Source organism: Anarhichas minor, unplaced genomic scaffold (genome assembly GCF_050575085.1).
Source record: "Anarhichas minor isolate MPS153535 unplaced genomic scaffold, ASM5057508v1 ptg000040l, whole genome shotgun sequence".
Taxonomy (NCBI): domain Eukaryota; kingdom Metazoa; phylum Chordata; class Actinopteri; order Perciformes; family Anarhichadidae; genus Anarhichas; species Anarhichas minor.
In genome coordinates this window covers 14980385-15006669 of record NW_027466486.1, presented here as the reverse complement: position 1 = coordinate 15006669, position 26285 = coordinate 14980385, and the positions used below count along the sequence as shown (strand labels likewise).

At 39.8% G+C, this 26285-nt stretch overlaps 2 protein-coding genes across 2 annotated transcripts in view; one reads left to right on the top strand and one right to left on the bottom strand.

Moving 5' to 3' along the window:
* nrxn3a (neurexin 3a) overlaps positions 1 to 7954 on the top strand; it is a 127048-nt gene extending 119094 nt beyond the window's left edge. Inside the window, 2 exon segments of the mRNA XM_076108119.1 lie at positions 6861 to 7361; positions 7364 to 7954. Of these exon segments, the coding sequence (XP_075964234.1) occupies positions 6861 to 7361; positions 7364 to 7803 (941 nt within the window). The 3' untranslated portion in view covers positions 7804 to 7954.
* Positions 7955 to 22443: 14489 nt separating this feature from the next.
* On the bottom strand, positions 22444 to 25100 carry dio2 (iodothyronine deiodinase 2). Its single transcript, XM_076108143.1, has 2 exons — positions 24879 to 25100; positions 22444 to 23088 (listed from the first exon to the last, which is right to left on the bottom strand). Exons 1-2 carry the CDS (start codon positions 25098 to 25100, stop codon positions 22444 to 22446), a joined length of 867 nt encoding a protein of 288 aa, XP_075964258.1.
* Positions 25101 to 26285: the final 1185 nt, after the last annotated feature.

Sequence of the window (26285 nt, the reverse complement as noted above, 5' to 3'; positions counted from 1 at the left end):
CAAAAGACACTATGGGGTTAAAGCTGGTATCCGTAATATTTTTTGGTCAAGCATTTATACATCCTTCGAAGTGGTGGAGTCACCGTAAAACATACAAACAATGGCACTGCTTTCACACTAGGTTAGTTTGTTTGAGTCTTAATCTGAGTCCGACCGCTGATGCTTTCACACTGGATAACTGTTGTTGTGATGGTACATTTACGTTTTCCTCAACACACGAATGTGAGGAAACGTCGGCCCTTGTTTTGGCGTGTGTAAATGGTCAGAACAATGTGTGCTCAATTTACCCCACCGTCCAATACATGTAAATCAAATACCTCTTTTTCACTTCCTGCCTGGGTAAAAGTAATGTGCAGTGTCAAGTTGTACTTAGTGAGTATTAGCAACAACACAAAAAAATAAAAGAAACTATATTGCGAACCCCTTATGATTTGAACTCAAAGCTTGGGTCAGTAACATTGGAGAAACCAGCAAGATTACGCAAGATTTTAAAAATAATCCAACCTAAAAAGCCAGCCCAGTGTTGACAACTCTCCTCCATGAAGGTAGCTAGCAGCACTAGCGCTATGAACCCCGAGAAAGTCGTCAAGTAACCAACACTTGAGAGTCCGTCCCCTCAAGTCTTCCTTCAATGCAACTCCCCCAAAATGATCATTATGAAGGTAACCAACCAACATGGCTGCTGTTAGTACTCACAGCTGTTCAACTAGCAGCTGGTGGAATCGTATATATATATATATATATATCTTATAACAGTCCTGCGACAGCCACAGATACCAGATTTCTTTTTCGTTTTTTTGAGCTTTTGATTTATTGATGCTGTCAGGATATAAAGAGAATCACAACAAATAGAACTACACTTTCTAAAAGACAGTACCAAGGGTGACCGTAGGCCGGTACGGTCCGGTACTCCTTACCTTTAAAAGATTCAGTGCTGGTACGCAACACCTGGAAGAGGGGACAGCAGCTACCTGCTAAAACCCACGAACAACAACCCGTCACCATCGCATTTTAACAACTAAACACATCTGCTAACGTTAGGTCAACATACAGATAGTCACCTCCACAAATCAGGTGATATTCTCAGCTTGTTTGTACACGCATTACAGTATGTTACACATTCATGAACATTGTAAGATAGGGCATTTGTGCTGCATTCATGTAGTTTCGCAATGATTGCAAAAATGAGTTCCCGTGTGTTTATGTCCAGCACAGATCTGCAGCTTTTTATTTGTGCCTGCTGCATTTCCAAAACTGTTTAGTCGGCCAACTGGTGCAAACGTCAACTTCTGCTGCAACTGACTGTCTGATATCGAGTGCTGTAGGTTTTTGGCAGGAAGTCGTTTCTTGCAAAAAATCTCCCAATTAGAATGAAGAAATAAGCCGTGAAGTTTCATGATGTTCAGTTTTATTCCAACAACATGACAGCAGGTCAAATAGATGCGACTTCTGTAACTCTGCTGGCATAACGGTGTGCGTGTATTTTTACTTCCTCAACACACACACAGATCTTCTAAACTCTTCTACTGTTGTCCATGAATTTAGTTGGAATTTTCTTCTGATTTAAAACTAAACAAATTGTTGTGATTTTGAAAGTTTTGTCAACATTCACAAATATTTTGTGGCACTTCCAGCCTTTAACCCTCATCCTACCAACATATCAACATACAAGGACTTCCTACCATATAAACAGATTAATTAACTGTGAGAAACTTATTTCTTAAACACATTATTAATTATGACAATAATGTCATCTGAAGAAAAAAAATATATATTATTTTCATTTTAGGAGAGTAAATTTGTTTATTGTGTAAAATGAAAACAGAGCACATGAGGAAATCAGTGTCAGTTGCATCTTTGTCTGTCGTCCTCAAAATGACAGTCTTCTTATCCCCCCGATAGTGTGTCATACTTTAAATTATGACCCATGGCAAACATTTAGTCTGTTCAATTGTATCTATTAAAACTGTATCGGCTGCAGCTGTGGGTGGGAGGTGAGCAATATGAAGCGATGAAGGTTGGGGTAGTAGTAGCGGCCCTTAACATTACGTACCCTAGCTTTAAATGCCAGTGTGAAAGCATCCATGGACCCACTGTGTAAACTGCTAATGAGAAATATTGATGTTAGTATGTTCATGCAACAAACTCAAAGGCTTAAGTCCACCAGTATCTCATTTCATTAGTTGGAACAAGCTTTGCTTTGACTACAAGTTTTCACACAAACTGCAGCGTCCACTTGGGTGACAACATGCACAATGTCATGGGTATCAGCTTTAACCTTTTTCTTTTGACTTGAATCCCGAATAAATTGCATTTCATATACAGTACATAACAAAATATTGCTAATATGTGTTCTGTGGTTTTATTTTGTCCCTCTTCCCCAATGCTATTAGTTAATCTTGAGCTGTGTCCCAATTGCATACTACACTCTAGTACCCAGTTTTTTGTTTGTTTTGGTGTGTGTGGGGGGGGGGGGGGGTGTATACTCAAACATGTCAGTTTGCATACAGAATTCACTTGATGTTGAGTGTGGTGATGCACACGGCAATGCAACGCACAACAGAAATAGAGAAGAATTGGCTGTAGCTTTACAAAGTCGCACTTTGACTGACGTCTGTCTGCACACATGTTGTTTCATGAGTATCACATATGGTTTCTTGTCAGCACAAACTTTATTAAACATTCATTAATAGTAAGGGATTGGGACACAGTGTCCGTCTCCTATTTTTCTAACATTGGTCAGTCTTACCTGCTCCCAGTTTGCTGTGTTGTTTCTTTTCTACTTTCCCTAAATGCAACTTACTTCAAGCATGCATCAACATCCTGCAGGACAACTAAAACAAAACCAAAGAATAATAATAACCCATCCTCAGCCAGTACCGTCTCTCTCTGATGTAGACCCGGAATGCACGGCCGGTTCATGTTTAAAGACTAACATTACGGATAGATTTGTCACACGAGAGAGGAGCTCGTCCTCCAGTCGAGTGCCTCTCTCAACAGTGTCTGTTTTATATTGTGTGCATCTGGTTGTAGTGTGTGCAATATTTTGGCTTTGTTCTTCCATCTTAACATTTTTCATTTGACAGTTTTAACTGGTCATATTTTTTGTATTTATCCAATTGATCACTGCCATTTTGGTTCTGATTATGGTTTTTGGCTTATTATGTATGTTTGGTTTGTTTTATTGTCAATCAGATAATATTTAAATCACAGTGTGAAATATTTCTTGATATAATTAGACTTTTTTTTATTTATTTGGAACTACTTCAGTGACTAACTTGTGTGTTTTATTTCCTACAGTATGCTTTCCTGACAAATATTAAATTAAAAGAGGAAAGTTAAAATCGGCAACAGTTGCTCGATCAACTCAACTTCATGCATTTTTTTTAAACATATACAAAAAGCCCACAAATTAGTAGGTGGAGCAGTTCCCGATCCTCTTCTCACATATCTTCCATTTGTCTGATTTTCTAAAAATCTATCTTGACAAAACAAATTAATCTTTGTTGAATAATATTTTGACTGTAAGACAAAAAACAAATGAATTGCATGGCTAAGAAGTTGCAGTTTAGGGTTTGTCAGACTTGTCAGTGTTAGAGTTCTTCTGTTCTTTTCTGTAGATGGGCATGTATATTGCTCATTGTTTGTATATCCCCATCCCTTCCTTACAGCCAAAAGCTCTAATGCCGCCCGACCGCTTCGTACTGCCTTTACATGGACATGGCAACTGACTTACACTGTCACCCTCATCACCCTCATATCCTATGTAGTATGTTCATAGGTCCCACCCCCCTCTTCACCTTCTCCCTTGTCTTTAGAGATATTAAAGTATAATGTCATCCATCCATTCTACATTAAAGATCAAATTACAATTAAAGCAAAAACTGTAACATGAATAGATTTTAGATACTATTGAAGTCTATTGCAATGAAAAAAATGTAGATACACATTTTTTTGTAAAAAAAAAATACAAACAAACTATTTACCAGGAAAAAACAAAACATAAAAAACAGAATTATGGTGTTTATTTTTTATGTTATGTGTTGTGGATGTATGTGTTGTTGCCTCCCTGTACCGTCATGTTTAAGATAGAACACAATCTACAATGGATAAAAATGATCTTTAACGGTACCAAGTGGCTATCCAACATTCTTACACAACTTTTCCTTTGTAAAATCTTTTCTTCATGCCTAAATCATGTGGGCAATTTGTTGATGTAAGTTGACAACACACAGTATGTATGTTTACACTCTCTTTGAATTGTTTTTTCAAGATGCAGTCTGTAAAATATGAATAGTGGAGCGTCTCAACATTTGTATTCTTGTGTACTTCACACTAAAAGCAAAGTGACTAGTTAACGTGGTAGGTGCTACATGATAAACCAACTCAAAAATCCTATGTTATCACATGGTACACTATGATTCAATAGGATCACATCACATGACATAAGTTGACCCACTATTCATCATTGAGTAATACTTCTATTATATATGAATATAAAATGCTAAATTGACTTTCACCTACCTACTACAGCATCTGTTAAAAGAAGGTTTCAAAAAGCTTACAAACTGCATCTCCAATCAAGTTGTGAACATTGAGAACCGAATGCATCTTTAACAGTTTGACATGATAGAATACAGAGTGTTGTGCTTGTGAATGCATATGTTGGTGTTTCTGATAGCTGGTGAGTTACTCAACAGTTTGCTTTAAGTATATGCAATGTGCATCAAAGATTCAGTATGCACATGCTTGGTGGATACTTTTCATGTCAATGGCACTTTGAATGTTCACTCCAATAATACCTGCGTGAGATCATATTTCCATGATGAATAAATCTAACTTTGTTGCACTTCTCCTTCTAAGTAAGGAGGGCCCATGTCACCAGAACATCTACTTTTTTCTAAAATGTGCTATTTAGCACTGAAGGTGATGCAGATAGAGAGAAAACACTTTATTTATATTTTCAGAACTGATGTTCAACACTTCATAAAGAATCTGCAATGACTGAAGCGGTACTGATACAGCACACAGGGAAACATACAGAGCAACATTACTACAGTGTAATAGATGTGGTAATTTAAAGCCTTTTGTTGTTATTGAATTGTAGTGTTGGGCAACTCAGTAAGCCCAGCTCTATGTTACATCCTCTGTTTTTAACAAATACAGAAAGGACAATGATATTTCATTTTCAGTAATGAGTCATTTCTACCAAGACTGTTTATACAGTTGAAAAAGAATAGAGAGAGGGTTATTTATCAAGATTGTCAAATGGAACAAGGATTCATGGATTATGGTGAGGAAATAAACACATCCCTAAAAAGCCTTATAATTAGCAAGCTCAGCAGAAAGTGATCTGGTGAACTAACAGCACAACAAATAGAAGTCACTTAATAATGCTGTCTAATGTGTCAGATTCATACAGTGTAGATTTGAGCTCAGATATTATATACTACAGTTGAAAATAATTGTTCTGATTTTATATTTTACAATTACTAGTGCCTAAGAAGATATATTGATTATTGAAGTATAAAGTAAGAGCATGTATGTATAGAATAGATTTGTTCGGGGACCTGGTCTCCTGTTCTTCTGGTGAGCAAGAGGCTAACTGCAAAATGAAGCCGGATGAAGGTACATGACATCTTTCACTCAGGCTAGTATTTCACAAAGGGTGAGCATTCAGGTGACTTTGCTCTGCCATTGATAAAGTATAAACTTAAAGCCGTTATAGTTACACAGATTTTTCCTGGTCGCAGAGCTGCTTTTACAACAAAATCTAAATTATGTCAGCATAATGACACTTCCATGATCAGTCTCCCTGATTTGTGACAAAAGCTTTCTACAATCCCAGTAGCTATCTAGTCTGTTAGTGTTCCACTCTCTGGAATACCTTCCATGTCATTTGCACACATTTGATCCTGACCTGTTGATAGTTTGTACTAATTAGCTACAAGAAACTAAAATCTACACATTTCTTGGTAGTGAACTCTAGGTCATGATATGCAAACTTTCAGATTTTTAGTGTCCACAAATGGTTTGCACATGGCAATACAGCGGTTGACTTTATAGAATTATTTGTCATATATCATGAAAAATTGCCTGGAAAATGCGTCCAATCAGAAGTGATTAACCAGACTTCTCTTGAGAATGAAGATATCAGTAATTTGCATCTAATTCATTTCTCTCTAATTCAGTTTTTACAAACAGTTCCATCTTCACTGTTCAAGGCGGCTACAACAAACAAACTGGTTATTTGTATTTTCTCACTGAAAGGTGACTTTAAGATTGAGATAACTTTACCTCCAGAACAGCTCTGCATCTGAGAAATGTTTGTAGAACTATAATTATAGTTTTCTGTGAATAAAGCAATGGGTTTAAGATGATTGGAGAGCCTTTGCCATTTCCATTATGATAGCAAGTTTGCAGTTTGGATAATACATTTTATTTGATCTGGCTTACTGCAGGAAAGTCTTTTTTTAACAATATAAGTTTTACTTCTTATTTAATAAATGGGGGAATAAAGGGATGAGAAAAACTCTGACTGTAACTACTCGGCTTAATACTTTTTTAGAATTCTTTTTGTATTTAGTAGTGCAGTTTATCAGTTTACAGTTAAAGATTGTACTTTCCCTTCCAAGTTTTTGAAAGGATATTTAGTAAAAAACAATTATACTTAACTCGCGAGCACATTGCATTTAATGCATATTTAACTACATTTTTCTGGCTCATCCTCTTAAACCTGTTGCAATATATCATTTATTTTATTTATTGTTGTGTTTTGTCCAGATGTGTTTATTTTAGTATATGTCATAAAATCCCCATGCTGGCTTCTAACATGACTGCCTGTCTGTCTCCAACCCCAGGAGCTGAGTTAGTCATCCCAGTACTTCAGGATCCATTAGTGCACCCCTCTGTAGCTCCTTGTGCACCCTTCATTCCCACTCCCTCAACACACCACTCACTCCTCACCATTGTTGAGACCACCAAAGAGTCCCTGTCCAAGGCCACTGAGGCGGGGGTACCTTGCTTGTCGAACCGAGGCAGCGATGATTGTGATGATGATGGCTTGGTGATATCGGGGTATGGCTCTGGGGAAGCGTTGAAGTCTAACCTGCCCCCTACTGATGATGAAGATTTTTACACGACCTTCTCCTTGGTAACAGATAAGACCTCATCCACGTCAGGCTTTGAAGGTGGCTACAATACTCACGCACCCAAGACTTTTAGACCTAACAAACCTTCAATCCCAATCTCCAGACGCGTTAGGACTACCACTACCGCCACACTACTAACCGCCGACCAGAGCCGCACCACCGCCACCTCTGCCTCCACCGCACCCCTCAACAATGCTCCGGCCAAACAGCCGGCAAAATGAATAACCGCAAGCTAAAACCCCAGCCCGACCTAGTGTTGCTTCCATTGCCCACATCCTTTGAGGTAGACAGCACCAAGCTGAGGGGCCCATTAATAACCTCCCCAATGTTCCGTAATATACCCACAGCACTCCCCACAGAGCCGGGCGTCAGGCGAGTTCCAGGGCCCTCGGAAGTGGTCCGTGAATCTAGCAGCACCACCGGGATGGTCATCGGAATAGTGGCGGCCGCTGCCCTGTGCATCCTCATCCTTCTGTATGCCATGTATAAGTACAGGAACAGGGATGAAGGCTCCTACCAGGTGGACGAGAGCAGGAACTACATAACCAACTCAGCTGTGCAGAGCAATGGCGCTGTCATGAAGGACAAACAGCAGAGCTTGAAAGGCAGCAACAAGAAACAGAAAAATAAGGATAAGGAGTACTATGTGTGACTGTGAGACTTTTGTGAGCATGAGAGAGTGAAGAAAGAAAGCACTAACAGAACATTTACTTATCAGTTTCCTTGCGAGGAGCTATGACAAATGATGGTATAACATGGAACTTGAATAATCTTATACTGTGCTGAGTAGTTGAAATGATGATATGTACTGTAATATAAAGCACACTTACTATTGTAAGCATAACGACAAGGCTAACTAGCAACTTTAGAGACCTTACTCTTCTATCTGGTCCGAGACGTTATCAGTATAGAAATATTTCACAGCTACATCATTCTCCTAAGTGACTTTTAGAGCTATGTGATCCTTGGCATTAAACAAAAATTGTTTTTGTAAGATTGTTAATTACAAAAGGCTCATAATCTTTACATTTTCAGCATGTAAGCAACATGTAGTGCTTAACGAGAGGGGGGTCAGGCACACTGTCATTGTAAAAGTTAAAAAAGGACTCTTGATGCATCAGAGTATGACACATTTTTTATGGTTTATACATAATACAAGTGTGGTGTCTGACTTATTTTGCTTTAAGCAAAAGGGAAAAAATGACAAAAAGAACAGCAAGAAAAGACTATTTCTGTGTATGAATGATACCGAGTGAGCAAATTGTGCCATGGACAGATCTCCTAAAATCCGTACGCTCTGGCATCTGATTTACCACAATTCTTGTCATTGTTTGACAGACAGAGTGACTCACCTTGTGGAAAGCAGTGGCTGGTTCTCGAGGTAAAAAGCAACTGATTGTCAAATGCATGCCATCCTAATGCTACAGTAAAGTCCAGTACAGTAAAAGTCCAGTATACAGTGTTCAAATTGGACCATGTTCTCTTCGTTGATGCCAAACAATTCTTCATTATCCGATCAGAACTTAGACCCTATCCTCTTTTTGAAACCCTCAAAAATGTTAAACATGGAAAACATGATATCTTAAAAAAATCTATTATTGATGCACAGCCAGTGGTGGTTTTATCTTTTTGCAAAACTGTATGTTGGTTCGTTGCTGTTCTCATTTTCTATGGAGGAGTGAGGAGAAAGATAAATGCAGTGCTAAACACTGTTAACAAATGTGTATACAGAAATAAATCAAATGTTGAAAGTGTGAATTCTATCTGCTGTCACAGTAAACTGTGTCAAAAACATAAAAATTTGTTTACATATTTTATTACATGCTAGCTGTTGTACTTTGTAGGTAGAAAACTGTATATATATCACGACAGTTGTAATTTTTAGTACTTCTATTGTACAGACTGAACACATGATTTATCGACGTATTTTATGAAAGAATCTATTAACTGTTCATTTTAATGGAGAAAAAGCTGGAATGTGGAGAATCATATTGATATTTCATAAAGAATAAAATGTATTGTTAGCCTAGAGTTCTAACCTGAGATGTTTCTAAAGTTGCATGAATATTGAACTACTTGCAGTTGTCCAGCGAAGGTGCCCTTCCTTCTGTATCATGGCTTTCTTGTTCTGGGTTACACTAGTGATATTTATTTTTGGCAAGAGAATAAAGTCAGAGTTATGACAAATGCAGGAAGACAAAGAGGCTGTGATGGATGGGTTTTCACGGTTCAAAAGAGCTAAAATGGTGGTGGTGTGTGTATGTGGGGGGGTGGGGGTCGGGGCTGAAGTGGGACTGGTCACCTCAAATCATTGTTTTGTCACCTTTTTATCATTAGTTAACAATATGTTACTGTTCATTTGTGTTTCCATTATCTGCCATTGTCATTTAATGATGTGAAGGTGCAATCTATTACTTGCCTGGAGTTCACATTTTTTGTGTTATAATTGTTACTTTTCATAACCTTTTTTCATCAGTTTGATAACAAATAAAACATTGTTTTTTCTCTGAAATTATACTGTAGTCCTTGGATACATCCAGTAATGCAACTCCTTTTGGCACTTTAATATTTGCCCTCATCTTTTACTCATTTAGACTCAACAGAAAAGAGAATGTGAGGCTGTTTTAAAGACCCAGAGAACTTGGTTTCAAATATTCAGTCTTTCTGTATGGCATTAAATATTAGTGACTAAATAAGCAGCAATCAAAGTTGAGCAATCTGCTGCATCAGCACTGTGTGGGTGTGGTTCTTGCTCACTAGTTGATATGTGGATTGATTTGTTGGATGAAGTTCATACTGAGTAGTGCAGCTTAGAGAATGTGTACCACATACTGCTATCAAATCTATTCAAAACTTTTAGAGAAGTGCTACAACTGTTGCAAATTTGCATCGCCCCCAGTATGAATGTGCCATTTGAGGCAAACTACTGTATTCGCAGCAGAGCAAATTTTGATGTTGTTTATTTGTCATGCTCCAGGGTATCTATCTAGACTCGACCCTAATAAGCATCACTGCTTCATCAGTGGGGATTCTCCGTAAAGCTCACTGACATCAAAGGATATAAAACTGTGAATGGAGCTCAAACCCCACTGTTCAAAACTCTCTATAGCAGGTCCGTATGGACTCTGGGTAAATCCACAGAGTTAAAATGTGCATAGCAGTAGAAATACTACAGTTAAGACAATAGTTGGCCATGTCACTTAAGATTTTCATTGATTGTTTGAAACGTACTCGCGACCCAAGGGGAGACAGACTATCTGCTTATGTTCACAGTGTTTTTATTTTTGTTGCCCCAGATTGGTCCATAGAGAGACATTACATCCACACAATTATACTTGTTTATTAAGGGGTTGGAGAAGTAGCCAGAGCGATAGAGAGAAACACGGCAAACTGATTGCTCTTAGCTGGGGTTGGGTATTGTTTGAAACTTTTCAATACTGCTTCCAATATCGATACCTAAATTCAATACCGATACCACACCGAAATTAAAACCTCTGCCTCATTACTAGATCAACTATGTTTCTATAAATGACTACAGCTCTTTTCTCTACGATATGTACATTTGTTTATTGTGTAAACATTTTATCTTCTTGAAATTCATTCAACAGTCAAATTCAGTTTGTTATGTAAATGGCCTTATTAACTAATTGCTGATGTTGACACATCAAAAGGAAATAAAGTCCATGTAATCAAAACATCAATTTTGGACAACATAAAAAAATCCAACTACAAATGCATTTAGTTAACAATGTATGAACTATCCTACCCTAAAACTGCCTACTGAGTGAATGTTCTTGTGTGTGTGTGTGTGTGTGTGTGTGTGTCTGTGTGCAAGAGGCAGACGTTGTTTAAGGTCAACCAATATCAAGGAACAGGTTGGTATGTGAGCAGTTCTTTTTGAGGAAGATTATATGCTTTTTCTGGTACGAGACAGGACGTTTCCACACTGATGGTGTCCCCAGCTGTTGAGAAGGTTTGCTACGATGGAGTTGAGGATGTTTCCCTCTGTGTCAGTCAACATGATGGTACTTGTGCCATGTGTGTTGAGGTGATGGCCCTGTCCTCTTCAGCAAAGAGTTCACTAAGTGCAGTCAGGGCCAGTCTCCGCTAAGGTGGACTCTGGAAAAAGCAGTTAAAACATGTTGGTACCGGTTTAAGTTACCACACACACTCGTCTCTTCCAAGCTACATTCAGGCCTTGTTTTATTTGTTTATTGTCGGCTTTGTGTTTAATTTTCCTTTGTGTGCCCCCAGTAGTTAATGCCGTAGATTGCTGTTGATTCATGTTAGTTAAAAGAGTTAAAAGAGGTAATAGCTGTTGACTGTTCATATCAGCTTAAACGTATTATGTATTTCCTGCCAGGTTAAAGACTGATATCATAAGCATTGTGGTTTAAAGGCGTCATAAGTTTACCCTCAGTCAGGTTTACAGGTTTATAGGGTACCTGCCTCTCCTTTAGCCATACCTGCCCCCATCACCCTGTGACTCCTCCGTCGACGCTGTGGAGTCCTTCCACTTCCTGGGCTCCACCATGAGCCAAGACCTCAAGTGGTCTCATCACCAAGAGGGCTCAGCAGAGGATGTACTTCCTGAGGCAGCTGAAGAAGTTCAACCTGCCAAAGACAATGATGGTGCACTTCTACATAGCCATCATTGAGTCCATCCTCTGCTCCTCCATCACCGTCTGGTACGCTATAGTCACTGCCAAGGATAAGTTTAGACTGCAGCGCATCATTCGCTCTGCTGAGAGGGTGATTGGCTGCAATCTGCCATCCCTCCACGACTTGTTCGCCTCCAGGACCCTGAAGCGAGCAAGAGGGATTGTAGCCGACCCCTCTCACCCTGGACACAAACCATACTCTTGTTTGTTCATTTACCATATTTTTATATTTTATTGTAAATTTCAATGTTTCTATTTTTAGATCATGTCTATCATGTCAGTATTTTGCACTGTGTTGATTGTTAATGTTACGCACCATCCACCTAGTCAAATTCCTTGTATGTGCGACATACTTTGGCAATTAAACGGTTCTGATTCTGATTCTTTTCATTTTTGTATTACCTTTGTAGAGACGTATTTTGTAAGGTTAGCATAGGCTAATTGACTCCTAAAAGTGTGATTTTATTTTTGTTATTGTAAGTTCTGGTAAACCAATAAGCTGATTTAATATCTTTGTCGAGTTATTAAATAGAAATGGTTTAAAGCAGAGGGTTTATGGAAGGACAGGACAATGGTTAACACAGTCACGCTGTCACTTTGTACGTTCAGCTGGGATGTATACATCACAACTGTAACCCTTCCTTTGATCGCCTAAAATAGGGGTCACTAATAGGCGGTCCGGGTCTGGAACCAGACAGCGTTGTATCCAAAACCTAGACCTATAACTGATAATCGAGAATTACTAAATTTCAACGGAGCGCTTCTATTTTAACCGGTGCAGCTTTTCCAGCCTTTATGGCACTCGTTCAGCTGTCCAGGAAACACACTGACCAATTACATGCGTTTTAAATCACATCACGTGATACTCAGCCAATCAAATATGTGTTTTAAAAATAAACCTAAGAGCCCAATATGATCAGAATTCAAACATTGCTGTAAACAGAGAGCAATGACCAAGGGGTTTCAATAAGCACAGATAAAGTCCCTGAACACATGAGAATGTGGTTATCACATCATTTTACAACTGAATGAAATGAATATAAAGCTGCAGGGCAAGAACAATTCAGTTAAATTATTATTTTATTCATTAAGTACTTTATTTTAAGAGTCACATTTTTCAAAAGCTTCGTGTTGTGTATTTCTCATTTTATTTTTAATCCAGCCCTTGTCTTACTTGAAATTAGAGGAGAAAATGTATTTATTATATATAAATCTCACAATGAATATTGTTTATATACTAATACTAATACTATACTAATATAGATATTATTCAGTGAAACTTTCTTTATTTGATTTGACAGTCAGTTGTTGACTATATCCATTGTTTGATACAACTTCTAGGCTACTTCAATATATATGTGACTAAATCATGATCCTTTGCAGAGGACTTACTTCAACATAAACTCTCTACTGAGCTGCTTCCAGATATTCAACCTTCTTGTCCTATAACTAAGAGTGAACCCTGCCACCATTGGCTGCCTGTAACTGTGATCAAATGTTGACGACTTCCTTGTCTATTTGAAAGGATTGGGATTAAAATTCACTTGTAAACTTGCAGCTTGACTTTAAGAGCTTTCTCTTCACCTTGACACATCAACACACTCTTTCAAATATATTTCAAACTGCATGACCACTGATCTTTTACAAATTGTAAACACATACCTTCTCTCAGGTGTCTTCCCACAAGCCCTAAAAACTGCAGTTATTAAACCGCTCCTAAAGAAGGCTAATTTAGACTCCGCAACAATGACGAATTATAGGCCAATATCAAAACTCCCATTGTTAAGTAAAATAATTGCTGCAGGTCTGCTGAGACCCTCAGCTCCTTTAAATCAAGATTGAAGACTTTTTCTGTTTGCTGCTGCCTTTAATTCAACCAGATTCAAGGATATTAATCAATTTCTGTATTTTACTATACTACTGTATTTTATTTCTTACACTGCTTTTTAGTGTTTTAATGACTGTTTTTAATGTTTCAATCAATGTTCTTAATTGTTTTTAAATCTCCTTTTCTTTTGCCTCATGTTTTGATGGTTTTAATGGTTTTATGTGAAGCACTTTGAATTGCCTTGTTTTTGAAATGTGCTATACAAATACACTTGCCTTGCCTTACGTTTGACCGGGTCTCCCAGAGTTCATTCTACAGCCTGCTTTCACTTGTGGACAAAAGCACAAGATACGGAAATCCTTTACTTGGCAGCAACTCATTTAAATCCGCTGTGTTGGGGCAGAGCACCAGGGCCTCAGACCTCAGGGCCAGGATCTCAGACTGCTCTGCATTCAGATGCAAACAGACCCAGTGCAGCTTGAGGTCACCACCTCCGAGTTCTTTTATGCCATCACTAATGAATCTGTGTTTTCATTTAGATGTTAAATTAATTGATGGTAATTGATTAAATCAACCAGTTTACATTACTTTCAAACTCATTTAAACATATTTTCTAATTAGATGCATGACCACATGAATATATGCTTAGCTTGGCAATAAGTGTGGCTGAACATAAATTGACCCTTTGCTAAGCTCTGCCCCCCGTTGCTACTCCATCAGCTGTCAGAGCTACCATAGCCCACACTGTTACTAAATAATAATATCCATTTTTGGGGGAAAATAAAAAGTGATTTCAGAGAGAAGCAGACAGAAGGGTTTACAATATGTGTTTGAAGGATACATCTAGAATGGCAAACTGATTCAGCAGTGATAACAGGTTAAAAAGATAAAGATAGTAGCTAAAGTCTACCGATCACAGTGTAAAAGTGAACCATCACATCACTTGGCAATCGCGACGGAGGACAATGAGAGTAAGGAGCAACACTGTTTCTGTAAACCTGGGTTGGTATTTCTTCACTGTTACAATCATTACAAAGCAAAAGCAGCACTTGTATACATTCACCTTCATTAGCTAGCCTAGCATCGAAGTGCTAACTCTAGTTAACGATGTGCAAACCCACCCTGCTTTTTACGTGGAAATTACGTAATGTTTTAGAAAGGTTTATCTCCTTCCAACCTCTCCGAGTAACAAGTATCACTAGTACACAACGAGTTGGAAATCCACAAAATCAGCCTTGAATGAAGAAAATCTGAAACGATTGCATGAGAGTCCAAGGAGCAGAGCCGGAGAGTGGTCGGACACTGGTCTGAGCCGGCGGATGCTACGGACTTAGTGAGGAGTAATTTGTTAAATGTAAGGTCAGCAGATAAAATCTGATTGATTGACTTTCGAAAAGCTGTAGTGGCAGAATCAGTACTCATTTTATTAAAGCTCCACACCTTTGGCAGTAACACCCCAGTAATGAACACATTGCTGTAAATAATTGTCAGTTTAAGATTGAAGCTGTTGAAATGCCAGATGTTTCAGCTGGAGCAGTATTGATAGTTGCTGAGTACGACTGGAAATGGTTTCTGGCAGAGTATAAAGCTGTCAGAATCCCAAACAAAAACCATATTCGGCTGGACAGTGCTGGGACCAGTGTCCATGTCCAGCACGAGCTAAGCTTCATGAATGAAGATTGGTGTCGTAGAAACCATGAATGTTTTAAACCTGCTATGTGCATTCTTGATAATAGAGTCTCTAGGTGTCTCCAGGAGAGGTGACGCCTTACGAGATCAGTCAGGTACCGCAAAAGGCTATATGACGTGGAGTTACCATGGCAACAAGATGCACCAGAAATCTGAGAATTGCCTGAAAAGATTTGAATGGCTGCAAAGAAATCTGAATACTGACGTGATCCTGTCCGAAAGATACAAGGTTACATGGTTATTTTATTGTCATTGTACAGCAGGGTTGCACAACAAAATGCAGATTGCGGTCCCATTTTGCGACACAACAAAACACAAAAACACACACACAAAAAAAAAATCTATAATATCTAGAACATGTGGAGGGTGGAGGATGAGTAAAAGAGTTTCACAGCCTGAGGAAACACATCCTCTGGGGATACTGACAGTGGGCAGTCCTGACTTCACAGCTGACTCTTTGTTGAGGAGATCAAAGCGAGCATAAAAGTTCTTCAGCTCATCTGGCAGCTCCTGCTTTCATAGCCTGTGACATTATGGATCTCCTGCTGCCACGTATCTTTAGTGTTGTTGGTGTTGAGGTCTCTCCAGTCTCTCTTGACGCCTCCTCTTTGCCTCCTTGATTTCAGCTTTCAGTCTTGCTCTGGCGATGTTTAGTAAGGCATTAGCATAGCCTCGTCGGCAAAGGATCAACACTGAAAATGTCCCTGTGCAACGGTATGGGTAGTCTGGTAAGAGTAAGCCCCCGTTGTGTGGCCTGCAGTCAGCCAGAGGGATTGAGTGACTTTGCCAGAAAGATGAGTCAGCATCTGGTCCCTTACACGGGAGGGGTAATGCTGATATAGGGTTAATTCAATGAACTGGCTGGTATGTTATTGATGTGAGCATGGATTTGGTTTTGTTGATAACTGGCCTTCTTTCTGACCTGCTGAAAGCGGACAGACTTACAACATTATAAATGGGCCCGCCCCTTCATTCCTGTCTGATCTCCTTTAGCCTTATATTTAGCCTGTGCTCTCTGCTCTCAGAATACATGGCTCCTATGTGTCAAAATGGGAAAGTGTGCAAGAAGAGTGCAAAGAGTGCAGCCACAGTGCTACATGCTACTGAGCATAATAATATCATTTGGGATGAAGGAGATGTGGAATTGTTTAGTGCTCCTAACGGCTGCCCCGAAACGACGTCCTCATGGCGAAGGCTTAAACTCTTTCAGGAGTGGATGGTCCCACTAGTCCAATATACCATGAGTCATTCTAAGGACCTGCCTGTTATAAATGTCCAAGAGACCAAGAGCCAAACTTCCTGCTGGCTGCAGGGCCTGTTCTTATTGTGCCTCTTTCCTCTGGAATAACCTCCCTGTTGACACGAGACAATCTATTCTGTTGATGCCCTTAAACTCAAAATAATCCAGTCTCAATAAATCTATTAAGCTTAGTACTATACTGAAGTCCATGTTTGTCTAGCAGACAATAATACTGTAAACTTTGTGAAAACCACGGCATCTCTCTGCTCTCATGTGCTTCCAAGCTGTGTGCCTGTCTCTCTCTCCATTAGTCTCTCTCTAAAACACTCACACACACACACACACACACACACACACACACACACACACACACACACACACACACACACACACACACACACACACACACACACACACACACACACACACACACACACACACACACACACACACACACACCAGCTCCTCTCTTCTTGTCGTTGGTGCGTATTAGTTTCCATCCTGTCCACTGTCACATTCTGTTGGACTTCCTAGCATTACTGAATGTCTGGCTGGACCTTGTGTGCTTTTCAAGTGTAAGAGGACACAGGAAGACATTTACTGAGGGGGTTGCCCAGAGTTGTGCCACAAAAGCTTCTTTTTCACACCACTATACTACATCTTACATAGGTTGCCACAAATAACACAACAAAAGGGAAGGTGAGAAGGTAAGGGTGTGGAAATGGGGGGGAAAAAATGGAAGAATTAGTTTAAATTTGTATGGAGGAATTTTTTGTCACAGGTGCTGGGAGAAAAGCTTAAGAACTGGACTGGCACTGGGAGAGGGGTTGGTTTGCATGTGGCATGTGTACTAAATGCACCCACCCCTCCCTCCCTTTCCTTAATGTATTCTTTACTACTCTCTGTCCTCCTTCAGCCATGCTCTTTATCCTTGAATTAATCGGTATATCTGAATGAACAAAAGTTTAGCCTGGTCGAACCGAGGGTCTGCCAGGGCAGACTTTCAGAAACTTCTATGTCACATGAACTCTATGGCCAAAACCTGAGTTGTGAGAGAGACTACATTTCTGATGTTCCAGTCTCAAGAAAACGATTAATTACTTCAGCATATATCTACTCGGACATTTAGAAGTGTTTCGGGACATTGTGTAACCTGAAATATAGGCCACATTTTAATGTAGTTGTGGGCAAATTCAAGGCTCGAGTAGAGCTGTTTTATTTCATTGTTCCTTTTAAAAGGTTAACAACCTTATTATCAGTGTCTGTATTTATATATACGGATACTGGCCTCATTTTATGAATTGTGAAGATTGCTAGGGTTTGTGGATGCTGTCTTTTTTTAGCTTATTTGGTGTGGATGATGCTTGCTGGAGAGTACTGGGTGTCGTATCCATTTTGCATGGACTGTAGTTCAGTGATCAATGAACACCACCGCTAAAGCCAACTGCCACAAAAGCTTGATTCGTTACAGTCAGATGGCTGACAGAAATACGTTATATCTTGTTATTGTCATTCATGCTAATAAGTGGTGGAAAGTTTTCTTTACAAATAGAATTTTTTTTTTTATGAAGCATTTGTTTTGTACACGGAGAACGAAGCGCTGTACAATAGTTGAAAAGGCAGAAAGAAACAATGATCCTTCTGAGCAACAGTTGAATAAGAAAAGAAGAAATAGGCAGTCGTTGGTAAAATAAACTGGAAGCTGAGCATCAACATGTGTGCAGATTTAAGTAGGAACATCTTCCTGTTAACGTGTCAAGTACATAACAAACTGGATTATTAACAGATGTGTTGCTTGAGGAAAGCTTTTGTTACAGCAGTAATGGGCGACTGTGGCTCAGTGGTAGAGCAGGGTCGTCATTCAATCAGAGGATCGGCGGTTCGATCCCCGGCTCCACTAATCCATGTCAATGTGTCCTTGGGCAAGACACTTAACCCCAAGTTTCTCCCTGTGGTGGCGGGCGTGGGTGGCTCAGCTGTGGAGGGGACGGAGTGTGGGAGTGGTTCAGGGAACGGTGCCGGGAAGAGACTTAATTAGGCGCAGCTGAAACTGATCCTGATTAAGTCTCTTACAGCTGTATTTAATCAACAGTAGCGACGGAGGCGAGGAGGACAGCTCGGGACGAGCACGGAGAGCACACGGCCAAGCTAGGCCGATTCCTTACAAATAAAGAACATTGCAAACCGGCATTTAACCGTGTACTGGCGTCATTGTGCTCAACAGACCCACCGTGTAGCAGGGAGCTTGTTACACTCCCATAGATGTGCCTACTGGGTATGAATGTTGAGGCCAAAACTATTTCAAATGCAAATAATACTATATTTTACCATATTTGGTGTCTGAATTACACTCTTTTTGTCCCTGTTGAAATAGTCATTATTGAAGGACAGAAAAAACATCAATATAACAGGTGACCCCAAACTTTTGAGCGGCAGTGTTGCTGTGTTTGCTGATTCCCCCAGTATGTGAAAATTGTCTACCGACTGAGACGTGTCATTTAATGCAAGATGAAAAGAAGTGTCCAAAAAAAGGTTTTCTTTCTGGGAGTGGACACAGCAATGATAAACCTCACCTCTGTGTAATGTCTCAGTGTACCACCACCACCACCACTTCTCCCTACCAGTCCACTCGGCTGAGGAAAGGGGAAAAGTGAGGCAGGATCCGTTCTCTTCTTTTACAGTCCATCCCAGGATGATGTCACTTTTCCTTCTACCGTCCATTCCTCAACCTCGGAGGAATGACACACGATCGGATCATCAGGTCCGATCATGGACCTGATGATCCGAGGTGTGATCGGGTGTGATATGAATGAGAACCGGTGGCCAAATGCAGACGACAGGGTTGACTAGTACTGTTGCAATCTATATCTATATCTATCCTATTTACGTATGAAAAGTGAAGAGGTATAGTTTAGTATCGCATTACTGGAAGCACGCAACCAGAAACTGAAAACTGGAAGTTTCTTTTTGTGCACATGGAATTACTCTGCATGCATGTCAAAAACAATAAAGCCTATAGCATATTGCATCATATTTGCCCGACTGTTCTGGTCGAAGAGTTGAACCTGAAATGTATGTGAAGTATATTGATTCAAATTTAAAAAATGTATCCGAAAAACATGCAGAGGAGATAGAAGTATTTTCTAGACCTGAAACATGTCTTCATTTCATGCTCCATATGACGCTAATACCTCCACCAACAATGTAGGCCAGCCAGGAAGAGCTGAAAAGCATTGCGTGAGAGAGGGACATCTGGAATACACTCCTAAGTCTGCTGCCCTCACCACCCCGCCCCGGGTAAGCAGAACATGTTGACTGAATGTATGGAGGGAGCCTGCATTCAGCCTGGGACGCTGAATGCAGTTCTACACTGTACCACTCACTGCTGCTCATTCAGCTTGCTGCTTTGAGCTCAGGGCAATAACTGAATGAGATTCAGGTGAAAATATCAACATTTCCACCACCTCCTTTCTTCTCTCATCTGGACTGTGTTCAGACTGTGTTTTATTCTTTAAAAAAATACTTTTTCCCTCTCTTTTGATAAGCCTGTCCTCTTCTTTCTGACGTACACGATTCCTTTTGGGACATAAAGACAATATATAAAGCAGTTTCAGCAGCAAACATTCTCCTTTATTTCTCTTCTTTGACATGTTAGAAAAATGAACATTGTCCTAAGCAGCAATGAAAAAGCGCAGTAAATGACATAAAAACACAGAGTTGTCTCTATCAGTTACCGAGACATAAGTCAGTTAGCAGATTGGCAGTTAAAACAGATGCAATAGTTCTGTGTAATGTTGACCAGGTGCAGTTCACTATCCAACCAGAGACTGAGTCAGGGACTCTTTCGTCAAAGGTTTTCATTAGAACACCTTTGTCACTGCGACAACAACAAACCATCTGTGTTTCCTACGGGGCTTTAATGCCATCATGATGATGATGACACCCATCTCAACCACATTAACCTACTGACTTTCAACATTTTCTGACATGTTAAGAAATATATTATATTTAAGGATATTTAATGGTTTCATGTCATTAAAATCCTAACATTTGAACTTGAGCTGTAATGTTTAGTTTTATGACATATAACACACTTGAATGTCAATATAATCTATATTGAATCTATTGTATAAAACATGACAAGCAGAGGCCTGGTATTCTCTCTCTATGTCAACCCACTTCTGGATCAGGTCTAATTATCCCCAAGTGACTCTCAGACCTCTGTTTTTGGAAAATTTGTAAAAGTCCTTGAAAACCCTGACATCCCTGTAGAAACTCTCCACATAATGAATGCATGCATTCATTCTAAATGCCAACAGTAACTGCTATCTGGCAGTGGCATTGCTGACATTTCCATTATCATGTTAGGGATATAAAGCCAGATACAAATGGTCCTACTGTGTGTAACAGTAATACAACTGTGATGCTGATGATATTGTTTAGGGAATATTGATTTGTTGTGAATACAAACCATCTTCCCTGCCCAGGGGAATATGGAATGGGGCTTTTTCAGCCCTGAGTAATGTCTACAGGTATTCCCAAAAACAGCAAGTCAGGGCAAGACCCAGGGCAAAAGTACATCAAAGTAGCTTTAGTGGGGCTTTTATGACGCTGTCGGTATCCTGACTACACCATGAAGCACCCTGCATCTTTATGGGAGAGTGGCAAAGAGAAAGCTGCTCACATTACAGTAGTGTTGTCTGACGAGACCAAAACTGTTTTGATTTTGACATGAGATGAGTCTGTTGTGTAAAAGCCACATTATATCTACTTTGATTCAATAGTGTAAACACAAACACTTCCAAGGGGTTAAAGACACTGTAAAGCAAAAAAAAAAAAAAGTGTCAAATGGAGAACAATGTACATAATGAAAGAACATTTATCCAAAGAGAAAGGAGGGTAGATAAACATTACACATACATTTAAGTTCTTGACATATTGTATAAAAACATGACCACAGTGAAAAGAAAACGGAATATTAAATGCTCCACAAAACAATTACAGCATCGCTTTAGATGTATTATTTTATAAAACATTTTTAAAAATGGGAACTTTTTAAGTTTTTCAATGAAAATCACGTAAGACGTGATTTTAGCAGCACAAGTGGGCATAAATACAGATGAAGCTCACGCACTGTTGCTTCCAATCAATGTGCTGCCTTGTTACAACAAAGTCTCACAGCACTGCGTGAAATAGCCAAAAAATGCAATCGACTGGTTCAAAGTAGAGGGACGTGAACAAATCTTTTTCTTTTCGTGTTGCTCGGAACTACTTTTTTTAAGGACAACATTACGTTCCAAAACAAAAACTAGCTTCAGGCAACAAACCCACGTCCTTAAGTTTAGGAAAAACATCATGGTTGGGCTTAACATAGCAATGTACAGTTAGGTTTAGGCAACAAACCCACAACAACACTTTGGAACATGTGGTATTAAACAACGGTCTTGTGGTTGAAAGTCCTGTGTTTGTTGGACCCATCCACCTCCACACCAGCCCACCATAAGTGGTCTTTGGCGATATTGGATACTATGTCACTAGCTCTGACCGTTGCTTTGTCACGTGGATGCGTTTCCACCACAAAATACGATCCTAATCGACTTTCCATTGACATTGTTTTCGTCCTGAGTGACACGAAAAAAAAGACACCAATAGATTGCATTTCGTGACTATGTGACAAATGGACTGAGTTAGTCTGGGTCTTTACATATGATCATCCCAGTCTGAATGGACTGGTGTGTGAAAAATTGGCCTGATTTCAAAAAGGTAAAGAAGTTGCTCCTCAATTCAGGAACTTAATTCATTACAGCTTTTTGGAAGATGATATCACCATGACACACCTTTTGATCATGACTTTTACGCTTACACAAAACTGATCTATTGTTTCCTTAATGAAATATGGGACATGTCCTTCTCTGTGCTTGTCCTTGATAACCGTTTACCGTAGCTCTGTTCCAGCCACTGCTGCACATCCTTCAGATTGTAAAAAAAAGGCCCCTTACCACCCAGGTAGGTAATCTTTCTCTGTTTTACTATACACACCCGTTCATTGGACACACCATAAGCCACATTAGCATTGTTGTCCATGCAGTCTGCCACCAGCTGACACTGCGGTGGTAAGGAAAAGTGCTCAATGAGTTTGCGTGCCGCTCCCAACCTCTCTTCCAGGTTCTGGTGTTTCGGGATATCGAAGGAGCAAGAGCCCATAGGAGGTGCCACCCAGCCATCAGACGGGTGAGCCTCATCTATGTACACTAACAGGAAATCAGCTACATCACTGAAGCCCTCCACCAACTCACGGAAAGCTGGCAGATGGCTGATGAAGGGGGGTCAAGTGGCTGAGCCAAAGTTGACCACCAGAGGGCGGTCTGATGACTCAAAATCCAGGAGGCGACACTCCTCTTTATTTGCGATCATGGCACCAGGTGGCACATTCGTCATATTACTGAGATTGCTGCTCCATCGAGGGCTGTCAGGCACCTTCACCACTTTAGAGTTGGGTGCCTCGAGGCCAAGTTTCACCTAAGGTGATAATAAATAGGGATTAAACCTTACTCACACACTGCACACATCAAGGAGATTTAAGGTGGGCTTTGCCTTTATCTTTTAACAGACTCATTTTTATATTTTTTATATATGAATTATATTGAATTAAATTAAATCTATGTGTATAGCCCAAAATCACAAATCAAACATTTGCCTCAGAGGACTTTACAATCTTTACAGCATTAAACATCCTTTGTACTTGGACAACACAGTCAACCAATATGATAGAAATGTTACATATAATCACAGTAGTATCAGTGATAGCAGCAGTAATAGAAAAATGATGACAACAAGTTATAGCAGCCGCAGTGGATATAATAGAATAATAATGATAACAAAAGCAGTAATAGTAATAGTAATGTGACTAATAATAATAATAATAATAGTCACACAATAGTCCTCACACCTCACACCTGTGAGGAATAACAGCTATTTGTGTTGGTCTTGCTATTCTGCTGTTATTGACGAACTGCAGCATGATGCTGGGACTTTGATGAGGTTGCTAAACTCCATAAACTAATTAGAGCCATCAAGGTTTTTACGTTGTCCTCCGCAAACAGGTGCAAATGACAGCCTGATCAGGGACACCTGAATGGGTGTGTAGGGGCTTTACCAAATTATTGAGCATTCGATAAAACACAGATTAAAAAAAAGTGTTGACTTTGGAAGTGTGAATTTCCTCCTATAATTCTACTCCGATTAAATAATTTACTGACAGTTTGACATCGCTTTAACTTAAGTACATATTATATATATATATTATCGTATAATCCAGTAAGGACACTTCAAATTAAACTGCAATAGGAATACAATGGTGCTATCTGCACTTACTTAATTTGATGGACTTTGACTTGACAGAGTGAATTTGACACGTCATTTTAGAATAACTGTTTAGTATGCGTGACATGCTTAATAGGTCAGAGATATTGAGAGATGAATCAAGGAAACCGTGAAAATTCGAGACCAATCAAGGAAATGCTACTTCTATTGAGTCGAATAAAATACTGATGATGCGAAATGTTCATAAACTATAGATTTCAGATCGTTTATCATCACTGATGAACCCAACAGAGATAACTGTATCCTTTTGTGTCTATGTCTGCACGCCTCCCAGCAGAACTCCGCATACCAATTCAATTCACTTTTATTGCTCCAAATCTTAAAACAAGTTACCTCGTGGCACATTTCCTATACAGCAGGTCTAGACCGTGCTCTTTATAATAAGGACGTACACTTGGGGAAGGCGGATAATACAAGGCTAACTCATAAATGATCTACATGTGCTGCTCTTTAACCTGTTTTTGTTGTGGTTTATTTAGTCTGAAGATTACCTCATAAAATAATGATTTTATCTGCTGGTCAACACAACGGAGCCTGTTTATGAGCCGCAGCTATATTTCACACTCGTTCAGCCGTCCGTCAACTGAGACAGAAAAATATGTAAATAAATGAGACTAACGATGGTAGGCTGCATTAAAACACAGGTGATCCCAGAGAGCTAGAGAGCAGGAAGGGTCTCTCTCTCTCTCTCTCTCTCTCTCTCTCTCTCTCTCTCTCTCTCTCTCTCTCACCCTCTGACTAAAAGGTAATATACATTATGATTATAGACATTTTGCTATGCATGTGTAAAGACAAGATGTCATCCGGCACATTGCCGACGATGTGATCCTCTTATTAGACGGATGTGAACTGATATGTCAACAGTTCGAGTTGGAGTTTAGTGGATTGATTAAAAGCAGCGATCCCCATAAATTGAACACGTTTACCTGTTTATAGGCGTCGAGAAGGAAGCTATTCCAGATCGAGCGCAGCCCAGCTGAGGTCAACATACGGCGCCACTCTCCGGAACCGGCGGACCTGGAGCAGCTGAGCGACACGGCGCGCTTCACGAGGACCACGGAGTCGTACAGGGCAAGGAAGAGACAGTTTGAAAAGAAACCAGGTAGTATCTGAAGTGTCACGAGCAGATCCTCACTCGCCATTCCCATTTTGCCTTTCTGCACTTACGACCGCAGCAGAACTACTTCAGGCTGCCCTTCATTACGCGCAGCTCTGCACCGCAGGTCTCAGTCGGACCCTCATAGTTTCTGCTCTGCTCCTTGGACTGCTCCACACTTTGTGCAGAAATGAGGGAGGTGTACCAGGTGTATCTTGCAATGCACGTTTTCTGTGGCGTGCGCACCACCCGAAGCTGCTGCGGCTGCTCGACCACTCTTCCGAATAGGACGAACATTATACTTATTATTAAGATTCTTACGTCACTATGTCCCCTCCTCCCTCTCCTCCCCCCGACTGAACACAGTGACTGAACAAAGCTGCAGGCCATATTTTCTTCTTTTCTTTCATATTTCGTGTGTAGGCCTCTATGAGGTTTTTGTAGTTTTACTAACCCTGTGGACAAAGATAATAACGCTCATACCATGTAGACCACAATCTTTCCCTGACCTTTGCCATAGCCTTTTAGTAGCTATAAACTATAACCAGAAGCAGGATGTGGGACAGAAACCCCAGTCTACATTGTCAAAGTCCTGCACACCAACTTCTCAGACAACAAAAAACGTTGCATATGGAATGAGCCTTTGCATGTTTTAGGAGTATTGTTTTCCGGCTTTTGTCTAAAATGATGCAGCAGTATCTCCAAATAAAACCCCAGTCTTATATTCATTTTCATGTTGGATAACAGTTTGCTTATTTGATACTGAAAAACAAGGATATTTCACAGCAGACACCTGGTTATTTATATACCTTATCCTATTACTGACTAATATCATATTCCTATTATCCTAATAAGGACTGAATATCAGTTCTTTCATTTTGCACTTGTTCCATTTGAAACTTCGGTATTCCACTTTAAAAATACCATGTGGGATATTTGACTATGGGTAGTGCTGTAAAGCAATGTTTGAGAGGTGGGTCACCATGTGGTTTGTATAGTATGGTGTGCTCTATCAATATGTGCACAGGGATGCAGATACACGCCTCAAGCATGGGTGTGATATGATATACAGTTGTGTGAAAAAGTGTTTGCCCCCTTCCTGATTTCTTATTTTTTTGCATGTTTGTCACACTTAAATGTTTCAGATCATCAAACTAATTTAAATATTAGACAAAGATAACACAAGTAAACACAAAATGCAGTTTTTAAATGAAGGTTTTTATTATTAAGGGGGGAA